Below are 19939 nucleotides of genomic sequence, written 5' to 3'. Positions count from 1 at the left end.
CTGCAGGAGCTGAGGTGCTGGCTGTGCCTGTCCCTGCGGGCACAGGGACCCTTCCCCGAGGGACACAGAGCAGCTCAGCGTGGCTGTGATCTCCAGCTGGGCATTGCCTGCGCCCCTGCAGCTCCCGAGGAGGTGATGGTGGGGGAGAAGGGAGCGTGCACAGGGAAATGGAACATCCTGAACGCCGGGATCCTGGGGGCAGCTGGTGGCTACTGCGGTGGCACCGGTGCCAGCGAGGGGTGGGGAGGGTGGGCATCAGGGCAGGGATGGGATGGGGGGAAAGGAAAGGGAAGGGAAGGGAAAGGAAAGGAGAAAGGAGAAAGGAGAGGAAAGGACAAGGCAAAAGATAGAGAAGCAACCCAAAGCAAGGCAAAGGAGGAGGAGGCAAGGAAGGCTGGGCAGGGCAGGACTGGGGTGGGAAAGGCAAGGGGGGGGGGAAAGGAAAAAGGAAAGGAAAAAGGAAAGGAAAAAGGAAAGGAAAGGAAAGGAAAGGAAAGGAAAGGAAAGGAAAGGAAAGGAAAGGAAAGGAAAGGAAAGGAAAGGAAAGGAAAGGAAAGGAAAGGAAAGGAAAGGAAAGGAAAGGAAAGGAAAGGGACAAGGGAAAGGAAAGGAAAAGGACAAGGGAAAGGAAAGGAAAAGGTAAAGGACAAGGGAAAGGAAATGAGAAAGGAAAGGACAAAGGAGAGGAAAGGAAAAGAAAGGAGAAGAGAAAGGAAATGAGAAAGGAAAGGACAAAGGAGAGGAAAGGAAAAGAAAGGAGATAGGAGAAAAGAAAAGAAAGGACAAGGCAAAAGATAGAGAAGCAACCCAAAGCAAGGCAAAGGAGGAGGAGGCAAGGAAGGCTGGGCAAGGGAGGGGTAGGAAGGACACGGCAAGTAAAGGCAAGGGAAGGGAAAGGAAAACAAGCAGGGAAATGAGGGGTTGGACTGGGAAAGGCAAGGGAGGGGCAGGCAGGGCAGGGAAAAGGAGGGAGTGCACAAGGCAAGGAATGGGGAGGGGAGGGGCACGCAAGGCCAGGCAACAGAAGGCAAGGAGAGCAGGAAAGGCAAAGGAGAGGTAGGCAAAACCAGAGAAGAGAAGGAAGAAGAGGTGTTCCTCTGGCAATGAATGAGGAGCCTGAACGATGAGGAGAGCATCTTTCATGGCTCCAGGCACCTGTGGGATCTCTTGGAGAGGACAAAACGCCCTGCAGGACTCCTGGAAAACATGGTGTGGGCCCGTGCCATGGTGTTGGACCCTCTCTTCCCACGCTGTGCTGGGTTCCTGTGGTCAAACCACATGATGTGTCCTGCATGTGTTTTCTCAGGGCTGTCCTGTGCTTTTTGCAGGTCCCTGGGGCAGGGTGTGTGCCCGTGGTCCCCTCACCCTGAGGATGCCAGGGAAGAGCAATGGTGTGCACAGCTCCCCAGCCAACCACCAGCCTGGGGGTGACACGGAGGGGACAGGGCTCAGCACCAGGTCAGGCTGCTCCCTGCTGTGGTTGAGGGGGGCCCTGGTGGGGCAGGGGAGGGAAAGGCTTGGCATGGGCAGGGCTGTGGTGCCAAATCTCTGCTGCCAGCCTCCTCCAGCGTGCCTGACAGTGGCAGTGCCATGGTGGCACAGAGTGGATGTGATCCCCCTTTTTCTCCACTGCAGGACCTGTTCAACCCAGGATGGCACCAGCTCAGAGCTGCAGAGAGGAGCCAGCCTGCATGGGGGGGAACAGGGGGCTGACCACGCTTTCCAAGGCCAGGGAGCCTTAGCCAGGTACCTGTGTGCGCCCCTGGCATGGGGTGAGTCTTTTGTGCCTGGCCTTGGCACTGGGGCCTTCTGTGAAGTGAGGATCTCCTTCTGCTGTATGGGATTCATGGGATGCAGGGATGAGCATCTGTAAATGCTGCTCTTTGTGCCCCAGTGCCTGTGGAGAGGGTTTTGGTAGGGGATGGCTTCACCCCCACTGGGCTCAGAGGCTCCTTTCCCTGCAGGCAGCCTCCCTGTGCCTCAGCCACCCACAGATTCCTCATATTCCTGTGGGGGTGGCAGCAGGACTGGGGTAGAAGCTGTGGAACTCTATCAGGGTGGTCTCTATTGCCTGTATATTTTTGGTCCCACATCATCACTGAAAAGGGTAAAAAAGAAAGTCTAGTGCTTGGGAGGGAGCTGCAAGAGTTTTCTTCCCAGCTGCAGCTCCCCTGATGAGTGTGAAGCTTTTGCTTTGTCCTTGCTCTGTTAAGAACTCGGGGGTGTGCCTGTCTCCCTGTGCAGGATAGCCCGGCTGGTGCTGGTGCTCAGGGACTGGGCCAACAGGAGCCTGCACGAGGAGCAGCAGAGGCCAGACCCCTTCCTGGAGCGTTTCCAAGGCCCCCAGCTCCTGACAGCGGCTGCAGGCGCTGAGCTTGAGGATGAGGAGACTGAGAAGTTAAACAAAAAGTAGGGTCCCTTGGCTGGGGATCAGCTGTGTGTGGAGCTGGGGGGCTCCTAGTGGGGATGGGAAAGAAGGAAGTGGGGTGGAGTGGTGGGGAGGGTCCCTCCTGCCCTCTCCAGCCCCTGTCTTGGCAGCCAGCCTGGCTCTGCTGGGCTGTTTTGCTGACACACAGGACCTGGTGGACTGTCCTGTCCCCGTGGAAAAGACTTGGCCTGTCCCTCAGCCATGGGGTCTTCTCCCTCCTGGTCCATGCCCTGGTGGGAAACACATCAGACTCCCCAGTTTCATACCAGTCCCACACTAGGTTGTTTTTGGAGCCAGCCCTGGGTCTGTAATAAGATGCACCTGCAGCTTGTGCCTATGAGGGGCTGGACACAAGGCAAGGGATGCAGGACTCCACCCAGCAACCACTGCATCCCACCCAGGAACCACAAAAGTGGGATTTGCCAATCTCATTCATCATCTGCGGGATGAAGGGAGTGTGTTTGCTGCCTGTGCCCCCACAAAGAGCAGCTTTCTGAAAAGACTCTTTCAAATCAGCCCTTTCATCTCCTCAGCTCACACTCCTGGTGAGAAGCAATAACCTGGCTTTTCTTCTGCTGGCTAATTAGAGGGCAAAGCTCTCACACTACTCTGGACCCTACCATTATACATGGTAATTAAAACACCAAGAAATAATTGTTTTCTCTAGGAGAAAAATAATCTGAGCCTTGTATCTGGGTCTTTAGTAGTAATGAAAGAAAATACTGTTCTGCTCTGTGAGGTTAAGGGGAGCTTGTTCATGACTAGAAGGAGCTGAAGCATGCTGTGAAAGGGCTGCTCAGTGCCAGTGGGTTCTGGGGATACACTGGGAACTCCTGGGGTTTTCTAGGGCCTCAGCTCCACAGGTAAGAAGAGCCCCAAGTCTGGTAATCCCACACGTGAGCTGCTGCTCGTGGCCGTGGCAGGCTCTGTGGCTTCTTTGGTAAGAGGCAGAGGATTATTCCCCTTCCTGGGTTAGCAGAGCCCTGTTTTTCCAGCCCTGCTGTCAGTGTAATATCAGCGATTCTGGCCTCGTGTCATGGCAGCACTGGTGATTTAAAGCTGAAATTACCAACATCATTAACAGCATTATTTAGGTTATTAATGGCTGTGGGTGCTGGCTGCAGGTGAGCCAGAGCTTCCCCTGTGGCACTGCTGTATGTCCTGGGAGCAGAGTCCCTTTCTCAAAAAACAAATGTTCAAGCTGCACTTTCTGGTTAAAAATAAGCCCATTTAATGGGGAGGCTGGATCACCACTTGTCTGTGGGTGCACAGAGGGTGAACATGAGGGACTGGGGCTGGCTTTGAGCGAGTGCCAATCCCACACTCTGGGCACTGCCTGTACTCCAGGGAAAGGAGGCTTCCAAGCAGGGGTTCTGCCTTTGAAGCTGCCAGAAGTAATGGGTTGGGCATGGGGAATCTATTGGCAAGTGGGTTGATTTTTTTGCTGTCACTGGAGGGAGTTTTGTGTGTTCAAAGCTGGGAGGGAGGGACAGAGGGAGAGTGTTTTGCCCCACCAGGCTGCAATAAGCCTATCAACCCCAGCCACGGAGTTTCTCTTCCTCAGCTTCTCCAGTGAATCTGGCAACTGGAGCACACACTTCTTATCTCAGAGTCCCAAGGCGAGCAGGATCAGTCACTTGGGAGCAGTTCAAAGGCTGGAGCCCGGGCTGTGCAGCCTGCAGGAGGCACAGGAGGAGCCCTGCCGTGCCAGTTGCCCCAGGGCCGCTGCTCTGGGGCTTGGGCAGCCCCTCCTGGGGCTGCCACTGATCAGCAGCACATTTCCTTCCTGCTTCAGTTACTCTTCTCTTCAGATCTGCCTGGCACCGGTCCCTACCTCACCTGGGAGAAGCAATGTCATGTACATCACGAGGACTTTTCTGACCCCCCTCTTCCGTACATCTGTTCCTGGCTCTGCCACTGGGGTCTGTGTCATGTGGGCCACCTGCCTTGCCTTACCATCCCACAGTTTCCTCTTCTGCTGCATTCTCAGCTCGGTTTTAGGGATAAAGGTTCTTGAACAGTGCTGGGATTCGGCACTGCTGGGATTGGTCTTGGCTTACAGGCTGGCACCCAAGCTGCAGCTCTGCTGGAGGCACTGTGGTGCAAGGGATGAAGGACGTGGCTCACATGGTTCGTTCCAACCCTGTTTTCCACATACACTGCCAGCTCTGGCTCTTCTCTCTGCTTCCAGGAGGAAATGGCTCTTCTTTGTGGTGGACCCTGCAGGGGACTGGTATTACCACTGGCTGGCTGTGATTGCAGTTCCTGTCCTCTATAACTGGTGCTTGCTGGTGGCCAGGTGAGCTGGGAGCTTGTAGGGTTCCTGCCTCCTCTGCCCCTCCTGATCATCCCGCTGTTGTGGCTCAGCCAGGATCAATCTGACACTGGTGGTGCTGGGGCTGGTGGGCACTGAAATGAAAGAGACCCTCCCCTGTCACTGTGAATTCTGGCCCACCAGGAAAGGGCCATGGTTCCAGGGTCATCTGGGAGGTGGTGTCAAGATGTTGCTTTACCTCCATCTCGGGAGGGCAGATTTTTCAGAGCAGGGAGTTTAAATTCCCAGAAGAGGAGTGCCCAGTGGCCAAGCTGTGTTGCAGAGTTGGGCGCCTCAGGATCAGCTTACATTCAGCAGTAATAGAGAAGATGTGGGGATTTGTGGTCTCACACCCTGTTTGATGACCTTCCTCCAGGGCTTGCTTCACTGACCTACAGAAGACCTACTTTGTGCTGTGGCTCGTGTTAGATTACACCTCAGATGCTCTCTACCTCGGGGACACAGTGATCCGCCTGCACACAGGTGAGCAGGAGCAGCATCCTGGCTTTCCTTTAACCCCCTACACGTGGAGATGAGCTGCAAGGGACAGGCCTAATGCACGGTTCCATCAGAAGGAGGGTTTTGCCTACCTTGGCATTCACTGGTATGAAGCAGTCTCTAGAGAAAGAATCTAATTAGAAGATCTGAGAAATGAAGCAAGTTTCAATATGAAAGATTAATCATCCCAGCTTTCAACTTCACCTTTGAATAATTGTACAAAATTACCTGCATTACTATTAGTATTCGGGCATAGTGGAAGGTCTGTATCTCTGATTTTGCATCAGTTCAGCTAATGAATTATCTGCATGGAAAAACGGTAGAATTTAATGTTCTCGGAAGGCAGCACTTGGCCGTACGTTTTCTGTCAGAACTGCAGTAATTCATGATCTGGAGGATGGAAACCTTTGTGTTCCTTTTTATTCATGGCAACAGACGAAATCCCTGAGTTATATCTTTGGGTGCTTTTGCCAGATGAAGGCCTTGAGCAATAACAAACTGAGTAGAGCAGGAACTGGCAGTATTTGGGTGACCCCGTGTATTTATGCACACAAATCCATAGGCTATTGCTCAGGTGCTCACAAAACCTGCAGAAAAGTCAAACTTTAACCAAGATAATCCTGTAATTTGCTTCTCTTTAGGATTCTTGGAACAGGGCCTCCTGGTTAAGGACCTGAAGAAGCTGCGGGATAATTACATCCACACGCTCCAGTTCAAGCTGGATGTTCTCTCCACCCTGCCCACAGACCTGGCCTATTTTTGGGTGGGACTGCACTGCCCTGAGCTGCGTTTCAACAGGCTGCTGCGCTTCTCCCGCATGTTCGAGTTCTTCGACAGGACCGAGACCAGAACCAGCCACCCCAATATCTTCCGCATCAGCAACTTGGTTCTTTACATCCTGGTCATCATCCACTGGAACGCCTGCATTTATTACGCCATCTCCAAGGCCATAGGCTTCGGGGAGGACAGCTGGGTCTACCCCAATGTCACAGGGCCCGAGTACGGGTATCTGACCCGGGAGTACGTCTACTGTCTTTACTGGTCTACGCTGACTCTGACCACCATTGGGGAGACCCCTCCCCCGGTGCGGGATGAAGAGTACCTCTTCGTGATCTTTGATTTCCTCATCGGCGTCCTCATCTTTGCCACCATCGTGGGGAACGTGGGGTCCATGATATCCAACATGAACGCCACCAGGGCGGAGTTCCAGGCCAAAATCGACGCCGTCAAACACTACATGCAGTTCCGCAAGGTGAGCAAAGACCTGGAAACCAAAGTCATCAAGTGGTTTGACTACCTGTGGACCAACAAGAAGGCAGTAGACGAACAGGAGGTCCTCAAGAACCTCCCTGATAAGTTAAGGGCAGAGATCGCCATCAACGTTCACCTGGAGACGCTGAAGAAGGTGAGGATTTTCCAGAACTGTGAGGCAGGGCTGCTGGTGGAGCTGGTGCTGAAGCTTCGGCCTCAGGTGTTCAGCCCGGGGGATTACTTGTGCCGCAAAGGGGACATCGGGAAGGAGATGTACATCATCAAGGAGGGCAAGCTGGCCGTGGTGGCGGAGGATGGGGTGACACAGTATGCTTTGCTCACTGCAGGGGGCTGCTTTGGTGAGATCAGCATCCTCAACATCAAAGGGAGCAAAATGGGCAACAGGCGCACGGCCAACATCCGCAGCTTGGGCTACTCTGATCTCTTCTGCCTGTCTAAGGAAGATCTCATGGAAGCAGTCACAGAGTATCCTGATGCCAAAAGGATCTTGGAGGAGCGTGGCCGGGAGATCCTGATCAAGGAAGGGCTGCTGGATGAGTCAGCTGCAGGGGAAAGCACAGAAGGGAAGAGCATGGAGGAGAGGCTGGACAGGGTGGCCTCAAACCTGGACACGCTGCATACCCGCTTTGGCCGGCTCCTGACTGAGTACAGTGATGCCCAGATGAAGCTCAAGCAGCGCATCACTGCTCTGGAGTCCAAGATGAGGCAGGAGGAACTGGAGGATTTCTTCTCTGATAGCTCAGACAGTCTGTTTGAGGATGAGGAGGAAGCTTTACCCGGTGGGATGCAGTGAGAGGGAACAGTCAGCTGGATGATGTCTGACCTGTGCTGAGGCAGTGTTTGCTGTTTCACAATCAGACCCTGTGGCTGCCTTGCCAGGACCTTTTCTCAGGTCCTTAGCACTGCTGCTGGTACTGCCTTGATGGCAGCCCCTGAGGTGGCCCCAAATCAGGGGATTGTCTCGGCTCCTCCTCTGACCTGTCACTTTTTTATTGCCTTTTGAGTTCAGCCTTTCTAAATCCCTTCAGGTAATCAGTCCCCAGTGAGTGTCTGCAAACACAGCCCAGTCTGCACCCAGAAACTCTTTACCCACAAGATCCCCAAACTGAGCTAAGACAGACCAAAGTGTGCCTCTGGCACGTGCAGATGGACAGGCTGTCTGGGTCCCTGTCCCTGTCCTGGTGCCACCCTTGCTGAGGCTGGGCACTGCCTGGCAGGGCCTGCAGCCACTGCCTCCTGCCCGCCTCTCTTCTGTGGTTTGGTGCTGTCAGGGGCACCTGGTGCAGGTGGCTTGGTGCCCTGAGCACTGCACCTTCCTGGGGACAGCGTTCCCGAGCCTCCTGCTGTGGGAGCAGTGTGATGCCATTTGGGCTGTGGATGTCTTGGATGACGAGTGCAATGCAGAGGTGCAGTGCTACGAGCAGGAGTCAGACAGAGCAGCTCTCTCCTTTATCTAATGACAGCCAGATGTGCCAGGACAGGTTTGACTGAAAGACATGTTTTTAAGGAACCAAGCCATGGTGGGAGCCAACTGTGCCCATATTTGCTTTGCTGTGGGTAGCTCAGAGGGAGTGCAGAACACATTTATTTTCTTAGGCAGGGGGTTTTCTTGTACTCAGTGGGAATTTTGGGGCTTTGCAGGCTGCAGAGGCCCCTGCCTTCCAGAGGAGAGATGAGTGGCAGAGCCACAGGGACACGTGTGAGGGTGGAAACGTGGCACCACTGCAAGAGCCCGCAAAGCTCTGCCAGGCTGTGCTGCAGCCATGGGGGGTCCCTGGTGGGAGTGTGGAGAGGGGGACAGAGGGGCACAGCGCCCAAACCCCTGCAAGCAGCAGCAGCACCAGTGCAGGCAGCAGCATCACCCATGCCGCAGGGCACGGGGCAGGTGCTGGGACTGGAGGATGACACCTCACTTCTTGGGTCTGGGCCTGTGCACCTGTGGGGTGGGTTTGGGCTGGTTTCCAAACATGGAAATATTTGGGGAGAAGGGAATTCACGTTCTGGGTCAAATTGAGCTACGAGTTTGGCTAAAATGATGGGAGGACACACAGGGAGATGTCAGCCCAGAAGGGTTCACAGTGGAAAACTGAGGGTATTTCCTTTGTTTTCTTCCCCTCTAATCCACAATTGCCTCTCTGCATTTCATAGGAACATTTTCCATTTAAAGACAATTGCCTTGCTTTTTGGGATTGTGGGGGTAGGAATGGTTGCATTACCAAAATTAGAAGTTGGGGTAAGAATAAAAGTTTATCATCATTGAACTGTAGCTCTTCTGGGTTTGTTTTTTTTTTTTCCTTTTATGATCAAGATGCTCTTGACTGAAGTCAGCGTAGTTGCAGTTCTGTTGCTCCTCATACTGCCAAGAGCCGCAGCTCCTGGATTCCCCCTTTCCTGGGAGTATTGGTCATGGATTTACAGCTGGCTCTTTGCAGAGCCCGCCCTGGAGAACCGCCCTTTACCCTGCACTGCCTGTTCCTTTCTGTGCCTGTTCCCTCCTTCAGCGCCTGTTTCCTCCTGCACCTCCCATTCCGCATTCTCCATTCCCCATTCCTTGTTCCCTCCCACACCACCCATTGCCCTTTCTCAGTTTCCCCATTCCCTGTTGCCTGTTCTCTGTTACCCATTCCCCATTCTCCTTTGTTCCCCGTTCTCTGTTCCCCGTTCTCCGTTCCCCGTTCTCTGTTACCCATTCCCCATTCTCTATTGCCTGTTCTCCGTTCCCTGTTCTCTATCCCCCGTTCCCCATTCTCTATTCCCCGTTCTCCATTCCCCGTTCTCTGTTGCCTGTTCTCTGTTCCCCGTTCCTCGTTCTCCGATCCCTGTCCCCGGGTCTTTATTCCCTGTTCTCCATTCCCCGTTCCCCGTTCCCTGTTCCGCATTCCCTGTTCCCCGTTCCCCGTTCCCCATTCCCTATTCCCCATTCCCCGTTCCCCATTCCCCGTTCCCCATTCCCTATTCCCCATTCCCCGTTCCCCATTCCCCGTTCCCCATTCCCCATTCCCCTTTCCCCATTCCCCGTTCCCCATTCCCCATTCCCCATTCTCCATTCCCCATTCCCCATTCTCCATTCCCCATTCCCCGTTCCCCATTCCCCGTTCCCCATTCCCCGTTCCCCGTTCCCCATTCCCCATTCCCCGTTCCCCATTCCCCATTCCCCGTTCCCCGTTCCCCATTCCCCGTTCCCCGTTCCCCATTCCCCGTTCCCCGTTCCCCGTTCCCCATTCCCCGTTCCCCATTCCCCATTCTCCATTCCCCATTCCCCGTTCTCCATTCCCCATTCCCCATTCCCCGTTCCCCATTCCCCGTTCCCCATTCCCCGTTCCCCATTCCCCGTTCCCCGTTCCCCATTCCCCGTTCCCCGTTCCCCGTTACCCAGCGCGGCGCTGCGGTGCCGCGGGCGGGCGGCAGAGGGCGCTGTGGGCCGCGGAGCCGCCGTGACCGCGCGGGACCCTCCGGGCCGGACCCCGGTGAGAGAGAGAGATGGGGGACACAGTGAGAGATGGGGGACACAGTGAGAGATGGGGACACAGTGAGAGATGGGGGACACAGTGAGAGATGGGGACACAGTGAGAGATGGGGGGACACAGTGAGAGATGGGGACACAGTGAGAGATGGGGGGACACAGTGAGAGATGGGGGGACACAGTGAGAGATGGGGGGACACAGTGAGAGATGGGGGGACACAGTGAGAGATGGGGGACACAGTGAGAGATGGGGGACACAGTGAGAGATGGGGGACAGTGAGAGATGGGGGACACAGTGAGAGATGGGGGACACAGTGAGAGATGGGGGACACAGTGAGAGATGGGGACACAGTGAGAGATGGGGGGACACAGTGAGAGATGGGGGGACACAGTGAGAGAGGGGGGACACAGTGAGAGATGGGGGACACAGTGAGAGATGGGGACACAGTGAGAGATGGGGACACAGTGAGAGATGGGGGACACAGTGAGAGATGGGGGGACACAGTGAGAGAGGGGGACACAGTGAGAGATGGGGGACACAGTGAGAGAGGGGGGGACACAGTGAGAGATGGGGGGACACAGTGAGAGAGGGGGACACAGTGAGAGAGGGGGGGACACAGTGAGAGATGGGGACACAGTGAGAGATGGGGGGACACAGTGAGAGATGGGGACACAGTGAGAGATGGGGGGACACAGTGAGAGATGGGGGGACACAGTGAGAGATGGGGGGACACAGTGAGAGATGGGGGGACACAGTGAGAGATGGGGGGACACAGTGAGAGATGGGGGACACAGTGAGAGATGGGGGACACAGTGAGAGATGGGGGACAGTGAGAGATGGGGGACACAGTGAGAGATGGGGGACACAGTGAGAGATGGGGGACACAGTGAGAGATGGGGACACAGTGAGAGATGGGGGGACACAGTGAGAGATGGGGGGACACAGTGAGAGAGGGGGGACACAGTGAGAGATGGGGGACACAGTGAGAGATGGGGGGACACAGTGAGAGATGGGGGGACAGTGAGAGATGGGGACACAGTGAGAGATGGGGACACAGTGAGAGATGGGGGGACACAGTGAGAGATGGGGGGACACAGTGAGAGAGGGGGGGACACAGTGAGAGATGGGGGACACAGTGAGAGAGGGGGGACACAGTGAGAGATGGGGGACACAGTGAGAGAGGGGGGGACACAGTGAGAGATGGGGGGACACAGTGAGAGATGGGGACACAGTGAGAGAGGGGGGGACACAGTGAGAGATGGGGACACAGTGAGAGATGGGGGGACACAGTGAGAGATGGGGACACAGTGAGAGATGGGGGGACACAGTGAGAGATGGGGACACAGTGAGAGAGGGGGGGACACAGTGAGAGATGGGGACACAGTGAGAGATGGGGACACAGTGAGAGATGGGGACACAGTGAGAGATGGGGGGACAGTGAGAGATGGGGGGACACAGTGAGAGATGGGGACACAGTGAGAGATGGGGGGACACAGTGAGAGATGGGGGACACAGTGAGAGATGGGGGGACACAGTGAGAGATGGGGGACACAGTGAGAGATGGGGACACAGTGAGAGATGGGGACACAGTGAGAGATGGGGGGACAGTGAGAGATGGGGGACAGTGACAGAGAGGGGGACACAGTGAGATGGGGGGACAGTGAGAGATGGGAACACTGTGAGAGATGGGGACACAGTGAGAGATGGGGGGACACAGTGAGAGATGGGGGGACACAGTGAGAGATGGGGACACAGTGAGAGATGGGGACACAGTGAGAGATGGGGACACAGTGAGAGATGGGGGGACACAGTGAGAGATGGGGGACACAGTGAGAGATGGGGACACAGTGAGAGATGGGGACACAGTGAGAGAGGGGGGACAGCAGTGTGACAGAGGGGACACCCAGTGCCACAGAGGGACCCCAGTGAGGGGGGGGACACAGAGTGAGACAGCGGGACCCTGAGTGAGACAGAGGGGACCCACAGTGCAGCATCCCCGGGCGGGAGAGGGGACTGTGTGCGGAAGGCTCTGTGCGGGACCCTCCTTGCGGGCACATCCTTGCGGACAGGACGCTCCACGGGCCGAGGTGACCGTCTGGGCAGGGCGCTCCTTGCCAGCGGGTGGGACCCTGGGTGCGGGACCCTGGGTGCGGGACCCTGGGTGCGGGACCTGTGTGCGGGACCTGGGTGCGGGACCTGGGTGCGGGACCCTGGGTGCGGGACCCTGGGTGCGGGACCTGGGTGCAGGACCCTGAGTACGGGACCCGGGTGCGGGACCCTGGGTGCGGGACCTGGGTGCGGGACCTGGGTGCAGGACCCTGGGTGTGGGACCTGGGTGCGGGCCCTGGGTGCGGGACCCTGAGTGCGGGACCCTGAGTGCGGGACCTGGGTGTGGGATCTGGGTGCGGGACCTGAGTGCGGGACCTGGTTACGGGACCCTGGGTGTGGGACCTGGGTGCGGGACCCTGAGTACAGGACCTGGGTGCAGGACCTGGGTGCGGGAGCTGGGTGCGGGAGCTGGGTGCGGGACCTGAGTGCGGGACCTGGGTGCAGGACCTGGGTGCGGGACCTGGGTGCGGGACCTGGGTGCAGGACCTGGGTGCGGGACCTGGGTGCAGGACCTGGGTGCGGGACCCGGGTGCGGGCTCGCAGAGCCGAGCCCTCGGCAGCGCCCCCGCGGGTGTCTCTCCATGTGCCCGCATCCGTGCCCCTGCCCGGGCCAGGTCTGGGGGAGGTCTGCTGTACCCCCGGGATGGGCACAAAAAGCAATCCAGGCCCCTCCCTCCCCCGGTTTTAATCCCAGATAATGATGCACTCGGGAAATTCTAAGCCTTCAGACAAATGACCCCAGGGGATGGCTTTGTGAATTCAGGGCAGATCCCGCTTGTTTCCTCAAGGCGCCAAGCCAGGAAATCATGGCTTGATGAACCGCTTGACGGGCCTGCTAATGAAATTAGCAGCAGCTCCATGATTTTTTTCAGTGAGCAGGACAGGCAGATGTTGGAGGGAAGCACACAGTGGCACAGCTGCACTAGCAGGCTGCCTGAATTCCCAGCAGAGCGGACATGGGGCTCAGCAGATCCAGCTTTGGCTGCTGCCCATCTCACAGGTGGTTTCCCTAAGGCTCTCCTGGAGATGGGGAGCAGAGAGCTGCCAAAGGCATCCAAGAGGAAAACCCCGCTGCAAGGCTCCGCTCAGCACCCTGCAGAGATGTGCCCTTGTGCCACAAAGCACTGAGCTACCTTGTCTATATATTATTAATCATTTCCTTCTTTCAGCTCTCTCCAAAGATAGCTTCTGCTGTACAGGGGGTTTTCTCAGCTGTGTGTTGTGGAAGGGAGACATCAAATATGGAGCAAATATATTGACTTTGGGAGAGGTCAGGCCAGGGGGAAACACGTACTTCACCAGGCAGCCACCCATCAGACCAGGGAAGCCCCCTGACATCTGCAGATGTTTTCTGCTATCAAAGGATGCACCTTCAGAGCTGACCTGCCTGTACCAGAGCTGCAGACAAAGGCCTGGGATGCTCAGGGGAATCAACCATGACTTCATTGTGCCACACTGGGTTTCCCTCCCCTGTGAGCATTGCTTCCAGGAATGAAATGATTGTCACTGGATGATATCCAGAAAAAGCTCTCATCAACCTCTGGGAAGTGGAAGTACCCATTTCACAGCTGGGGAAAACGGAGAGAGCCTGCCAGGACACCACGGTGCTGCTGCTGCCTGCTTTTTGTTTTTATTAAGGTGCTCATCAAGAGGTCATTTGGTGACAGTGAGTGAGCCCCAGAATCACCTCTGCTCAGGCTGTGGCCAGCAGGGCTGCAGCACAGGAGAAGAGCTGGCCTTGCCCGTTCTCCAGAGCTGAGTTAGGCCAGCAAGCTGCAAACAGGGCTCGTGTGAGTTTGGAGCAGGGATTTAGGGATTGCAGACAGGGCCTGGCATGAAGCCTGGAGCACAGCAGGCCCAACCTGCTGAGAAGATCTGTGTGCCACGGGGTGCTGTGAAGTGCAGGGCCAAGCTCCCATCTTGCTCTGCTGTCCTGACCACACTGCGCCTCTCCTGTGGGCTGGTTGGATGCAAATCTCTTGAAAATCAGGAAAGTTTGTGTAAAAATCTGTGGTATTGATGATCCCAAGATTGTAGAAAGTCTCTGTCTTTCAGCCCCGCTGCCAAAGCAGAAGCCATAATTGGTCTGTGCTGGTTTCAAGGTTGTTTATTCTGTTTATCTCTAACATGTTCTGCTGCCCTGCCGCAGCTCTGTCCTGCAGGGCAGCGTGTGGGGCTCTGCCCTCAGTGGGATGGTACAAACATTAAATACCAGAAACTCCCTGTGCTGGATTTACAATAACGTGCCAATATCTGTCACCTACGTTGAACAGTGTGTCCCCAGCCTAAACCAACAGAAAAATGCCAACACCACAGTGAAACATGGAGGGCATGAAGAAGGAGAAAAAGGACAAAACACACCCAATTTCCTCCATCTTGTCCCCTTTGAACCCCTCATCTAGAATCCTAAAATTTTACTTTTGCAGCCGTGCTACACTTAATTATTACTTATATCAAACACTCAGAGCTGGTAATTGATCCTGTAAGATTGAAAACTCTTTTCCATGGACAGAGCTCACAGACAGTGTCTCTGGGGGCTCTGTCCAGGGGGGTTCCTGACCCCTGCCAGGGTCCCAGACCTGCCAGGGCAGCCAGAGGGAAGCCCTGGTTTCCCACAGTTTGGAGGCAACTCCAAACCCTCCAACATGGGCCTCTTTCAGATCTTCCTAGACAGCTTTTCTTCCCCCAGCTCCTGCCTCCTCTGCACCCAGGGGAGCCAGGACTGCTGTGGATGCTGGTGCTGCTATCCCAGCAGTGAGGCACTGAGTTCCATCCCTTCTCAAGGGGCTGGCACGTGGAGGTGGTCACCAGCTCCCCACGCAGCTGTTTCTGGAGGGGGAAATATCTTGCTCAGGCTCCTTTGGATTCAGGAGCTCTGAAATCAAAGCACTGTCTGCTTCTCCTGCAGGTGTGAGAGGTTCCAAAGGAAAGGCTCTGCACTCAGCTGGTTCTCATGGTCCATGGGTGGTGCTGGATGTGCCGTGTGCTGGGGCTGCTCTTGGGAAATGGCTGGGGAAGGCAGGAGCTGCTGCCAGAGCCCTGCTGGGGCTGCAGTCTGTGTTTTCTTTGCAGCCCCTGCTGAGCATTAAAGGACCTTTCTGAGGGGTGGTTCCCCCTTTGGAGGGCAAGGTTGGTGCTGAGTGCTCAGCACGTCCCAGTTTTGTGCTGTGCAGCCGAAACCCTCTGTCACCCCATGTTCCTGTGGGGCCCCAGCGTGGTGTGGGGACTGTCACCACCCCCACGAGCACATCTCCCAGCCACGAGCAGCAGAACCAAAGTGGATGAAGGCTGCACCCCTCTCGTGGGTGGGAGGAGGCTGCAGACCTGCACACCATGCAGCTCCAGGTCCCTGAGCTCCTGTGCTGTGCTGGCTCACTCCCCTCCTTCTCTCCTGCTCAAAACACTGGGATGCTGCTCCTCCTTGGGTAAACAAGCAGAAGTACCTGTTCTTCCTGAAGCCAGGCATGTGTTGCCATGACAGCAGCTCAGGGTGATGGGTGAGCAGGAGGTGAAGCCACCTCCCTTGGAGGGATGGAATGGAAGATCCTGGGGTACCTTCCCAACAGCCCACCTCCCCCTGACCCACCAGTCTGGGGCTTCCTTGTCCCACCATGGGGCTCTCCCTGGTGCTCTCCTCAGGTCTTGGCCACGTGTCACATTTCATCTTCTGGACTGGAGAGTGGAGGGGAAATACAGGAGAGGATTTAGGTTTATCCTTCCTGGAGCCAGATAACGTCTGTCACAGAGAGTGAATCCCTCTGCCTGCCTGCCTGGATGGATTACCTACAGCTGTAGCAGGACCTTTGATCTCCCTGTGATGCCCGGCTGGAGTGGGATGGGGGCAGGGCAGCTGGGAAGTGGCCACTGGCCCTCTCTGTGTCAGGCTGTGCCCTGGGAAGAGCTGCCTGGCTGCTTGGCAGGGCAGGATGGTCTGCAATGGCTGGGCTGGAGCGGGCTGCTGGCTGGGGAATGCAGGAGGGGAAGCAGAGCAGAAGGAGCCTGAGCCATGCCTGCAGTCCCCACAGAGCTCAGAGGAAGCACTGATAGCACCTCAGGCAGAGGATGGACATCCCCCCAGGCTCCATGCCCACGATGGGGCTGCACACCTCGCTGAGGAGGCTGCTAGGGCAGCTTTAACAATGAGAGGTACTTTGTTATTGTAAACGCAGACAAACCCAATGGGAAGAAATGCTGATGTCTGACTCAATTCAGAAGGCTGAATGATTTCTTTATTATAACTATGCTAAAATACATTAATATACTATATAAAAGGAGGATACTAAAACTACACACTACTTTCTCTGACTCTAACTCTCATCAACTCGTGACCCTCTCTGAGAGCCCAGCCCCAGGTAGGTTGGATTGGCCATCAGGCTCAAACAATCCTCACCAGAATCCAACCAAGCACTCACCCCAGGTAAACAATTCTCCAAACACATTCCACATAGGAAAAACAAGGAGCAGAAATAGAAATTGTTTTCTCTTTCATTTCTCTCTGTGCACCTCTATGAAAATCCTGAGAGGGAGAGAAATGTGCTTGCCACACTTTGTCACTTCTCTGAGAAGCTTCTCGAGCGTGTTCAGAGCAGAAGTTCTTCCCTGCAGGTTCCTTTTGCTTCTAAGGCCTCGGGTGGGGATGAGGCACTTGGGGACTCTGCTCCCTCCATGCCATGGTGGCATCTGTGTGCTGTGTGAGGTCAGAGGGACAGGGAGCAAGCTTTCAGTCAGAGATTCCGGCTCTTTGGTGATCCCATGGGGACAGCTGTTGGTAGCTATGCCACACAGAGGGATGGGGAGATGATGGGATGGGTAATGCAGAGCAAGAAGAGAGTGACAGTTTCTTACCTCATGAGTGGCTGTGGATGCCTCTGTGCCTGTTCCCAGCTCTGTCTCTGGCACAGCACTGTCTGGATGCTCCTCACTTGGCTGGTCTCTTAAGATGCAAAATTTTTACTCTTGTGGGAAGTGAGGATTCAGCAGCCACCTTCCCCTCCAGACAGACCCACACTGGCCAGGCTCAGGCAACCCCAGCTCGTGTCTTGTCATGAGCATCTTCCTCTTCACAGAACTGTAAAATGGCCTGGGCTGACCTTAAAGATTATCTGGATCCAGCCTTGCTGTTGTGTACAGGGACACCTTCCCTTAGACCAGGTTGCTCAGAGCTCCATCCAGCCTGACTTGAGCACTTCCAGGGATGGGGCAGCCACAGCTTCTCTGGTGCCTCACCCTCACAGAAAATTTTTCTTGCTAATAGCTAATCTACATTTACTCTCAGTTTGAATCCATTCCCATCAGCTCTCTGCTAAGAGACACCTGGCCACAGCAGACACCCTGGTGCTGCCCCCACTTTGAGCATCTTTCCCACTCCCCTTCCCATGGGAGTGACAGACACTGACTCTGGTTTTAAAAACCATCTTGTGCAATGGTGTGCAGAGCAGCTGAGCTGGAAGTTGTCTGCATTTTCTGGCCCCAGGCAGGCTGTGAGTCCTGCACGTACCTGAGTCACAAAGACAAACATCTCCCGTGTGTTGCTCTCCTGATGTGAAGGTCAGAGGGTTCTGCAAGCGGTGACCTTTGAGAGCCTCACTGCAGAAACACATCCTGACTGTGTTTTCCCCCCATTTCTGGGGGTTGCCTGCCTGCTGTCAGGCAGCCTTAAAAATACATGGGGCAAGTCAAACGAGGATTCACATGGAGCTGAGGGAATGGGAATCTTGGAGATTTCTCTGGTAAGGAAAAGACCCAGTGTCTTGGGGATGGTGCCTTGCAGGAGAGGGTTGTTAAAGCAAAGGAGTTTTCCCCATGCAGGAAATGCCAGGCAGTGAGGATACACCTGGCTGCAGCACTGCAGTCCTGCTGTCCCTGTTCTCTTCCAGCTCCTCATCCCTCCCTCCTGCCCTGACTTGGTCTGGGTGGTTTTGAATGCCACGTGAATCGATACTTTTAATTAGCTGCCATTCCTCGTTTCTGCTTTATTGCTCGGATAAGCAAATTAAAAGTGAGCATGCTGTGGTGAACTGCTACCTTGGGTGGGCTGTGAGCACAGGCTGTTCCTTGCCCCTGGAAGCCTGAGATGCTGCCAGTCACTGGGACAGGGGTCAGAGGAGTGGCAAGGGAGGGTGTGCAGGGGAGATGGAGAAATGCCTGGCTTATTTGGAAGATGGAGAAATGCCTGGGTTATTTGGGCTGCTGGGGGAAGCTGGATGAAGTCTCTGCTTGAGATGAGGGACCTGTGGCTAACCAGCTCTGTGCTGGTTGGCCAATGTCCTCTGTATATTCATGGTGGGAAAACCCTCTGGACTGAGAAGGTAAAGATGTCATGGGCACACAGAGGGGCTTTGCCAGGGCTGAGCAGCCCCAAACTGGGGCAGAATTTGGGGGGCTGTCGAGCTTGTGCTCATCTTCAGGGTGGCACCTGTCACATCTGTCCCCAGAAGCAGCCTGGGGAAGGCTGCAGGAGGTGAAGCACACAGGGATGGACCCTGCACCAGGCTGGGGTGGGGCTGAGCTTTTCCTTGCAGTCAGACACCCCGAACTCATCCCCCTGGGAGGCAGGGCAGGACAGAGATGCTAGCCCAGCTGGTGTTACCTACCAAAAGCCAAACACACTGGCTTATGCCAAGCCCAAAATTTATTGTTTGTCTAATTAAAAGTCTTAACAACATAACCAAAACTGCAACGAACAGTTGTTGTTATTAGCAGTCCAGTTAAAATGCTGCTAACACGGAGAGCCTATTGATTGGGCAATCAATACCTAACAATTGCCACAGCAGTGCTGCAGTTAGAGCTGCTGGGCAGGTCAGAGCCAGGATTTCCCCTGTGCCCCTGGCACTGGGCTCCCCCAGCTACCTTGGGGTCCAGAAGGAACAAGAGGCCATCACCCTCCTCAGCTCTTTGCCAGGAGCACTGTGCCATTCACCATGGGGGCTTCTTCTTCCTCTTGGAATCCACTTGGGACAGGTTTTATGGATTTTTCAACAGGCTTTATGCTCATCTCACTCCTCCCTGGTCCTCAGGTTCATGTGGCATCTGACTAAACTTGTTACCCTGCACACCACGGACAGCTCCTGCCCCGTGCTCCCGTTACCCTGAGGGGAATTCTGCTCAGCTCAAAGTGTGCATGGCCACCCCTGAGATGTGGGGGTCCCACATCGTCTCTGCCCACATCTTCAAGACTCAGGCTCACAACCCTGCCTCTGCAGCTTATTCAGGGGCTTAGGGGGTTCACCCCACCTCAGCTTTTAAATCATTTATTTATATCGTGATTTGGAACTATGTGTACTGAACTCCACAGTGGGACCATTGTCCCTCCCACCTGGTCTCTGCTCCCCAGGTCCAGGTCGCTGTCCTGAGGTATCCAGAGCCACCCTTCACACCCTCAGTGAAATAAATCTGGTTTGCTGTGAGCTCAGGCATGGCTCACACCTGCCTTCCATCACCTCAACAAAAGTGTTGGAATCTGTGGTATTGATGATTCCCAGATTGTAGAAAGTCTCTGTCTGTCAGCCCCGCTGCCAAAGCAGAAGCCATAATTGGTCTGTGCTGGTTTCAAGGTTGTTTATTCTGTTTATCTCTAACATGTTCTGCTGCCCTGCCGCAGCTCTGTCCTGCAGGGCAGCGTGTGGGGCTCTGCCCTCAGTGGGATGGTACAAACATTAAATACCACAAACTACCTGTGCTGGATTTACAATAACGTGCCAATATCTGTCACCTACGTTGGACAGTGTGTCCCCAGCCTGAACCAACAGAAAAATGCCAACACCACAGTGAAACATGGAGGGCATGAAGAAGGAGAAAAAGGACAAGACACACCCAATTTCCTCCATCTTGTGCCCTTTGGACCCCTAATCTAGA

General features: G+C 55.1%; 1 protein-coding gene across 1 annotated transcript; it reads left to right on the top strand.

The window, feature by feature from the left end:
- Positions 1–450: 450 nt before the first annotated feature.
- CNGA2 (cyclic nucleotide gated channel subunit alpha 2) lies at positions 451–8778 on the top strand. The gene is made up of 6 exons (XM_072929265.1): positions 451–1458; positions 1636–1746; positions 2245–2409; positions 4620–4727; positions 5119–5225; positions 5882–8778. The coding sequence occupies exons 1-6, from the start codon at positions 1373–1375 to the stop codon at positions 7303–7305; spliced, it is 2001 nt and encodes a 666-aa protein (XP_072785366.1). The 5' UTR covers positions 451–1372; the 3' UTR covers positions 7306–8778.
- The last annotated feature ends 11161 nt before the right edge of the window (positions 8779–19939 follow it).

This window comes from Taeniopygia guttata, chromosome 4A, assembly GCF_048771995.1.
Source record: "Taeniopygia guttata chromosome 4A, bTaeGut7.mat, whole genome shotgun sequence".
NCBI lineage: Eukaryota > Metazoa > Chordata > Aves > Passeriformes > Estrildidae > Taeniopygia > Taeniopygia guttata.
This window is presented reverse-complemented; position numbering and strand designations above follow the sequence as displayed.

Coding starts and splice junctions, on each gene's coding strand:
- CNGA2 (XM_072929265.1), top strand. CDS start 1,373: ATGCCAGGGAAGAGCAATGGTGTGCACAGCTCCCCAGCCAACCACCAG. Junction 1,747..2,244: donor GGCCAGGGAGCCTTAGCCAG/GTACCTGTGTGC, acceptor CTCCCTGTGCAG/GATAGCCCGGCTGGTGCTGG. Junction 4,728..5,118: donor TGGTGCTTGCTGGTGGCCAG/GTGAGCTGGGAG, acceptor ACCTTCCTCCAG/GGCTTGCTTCACTGACCTAC.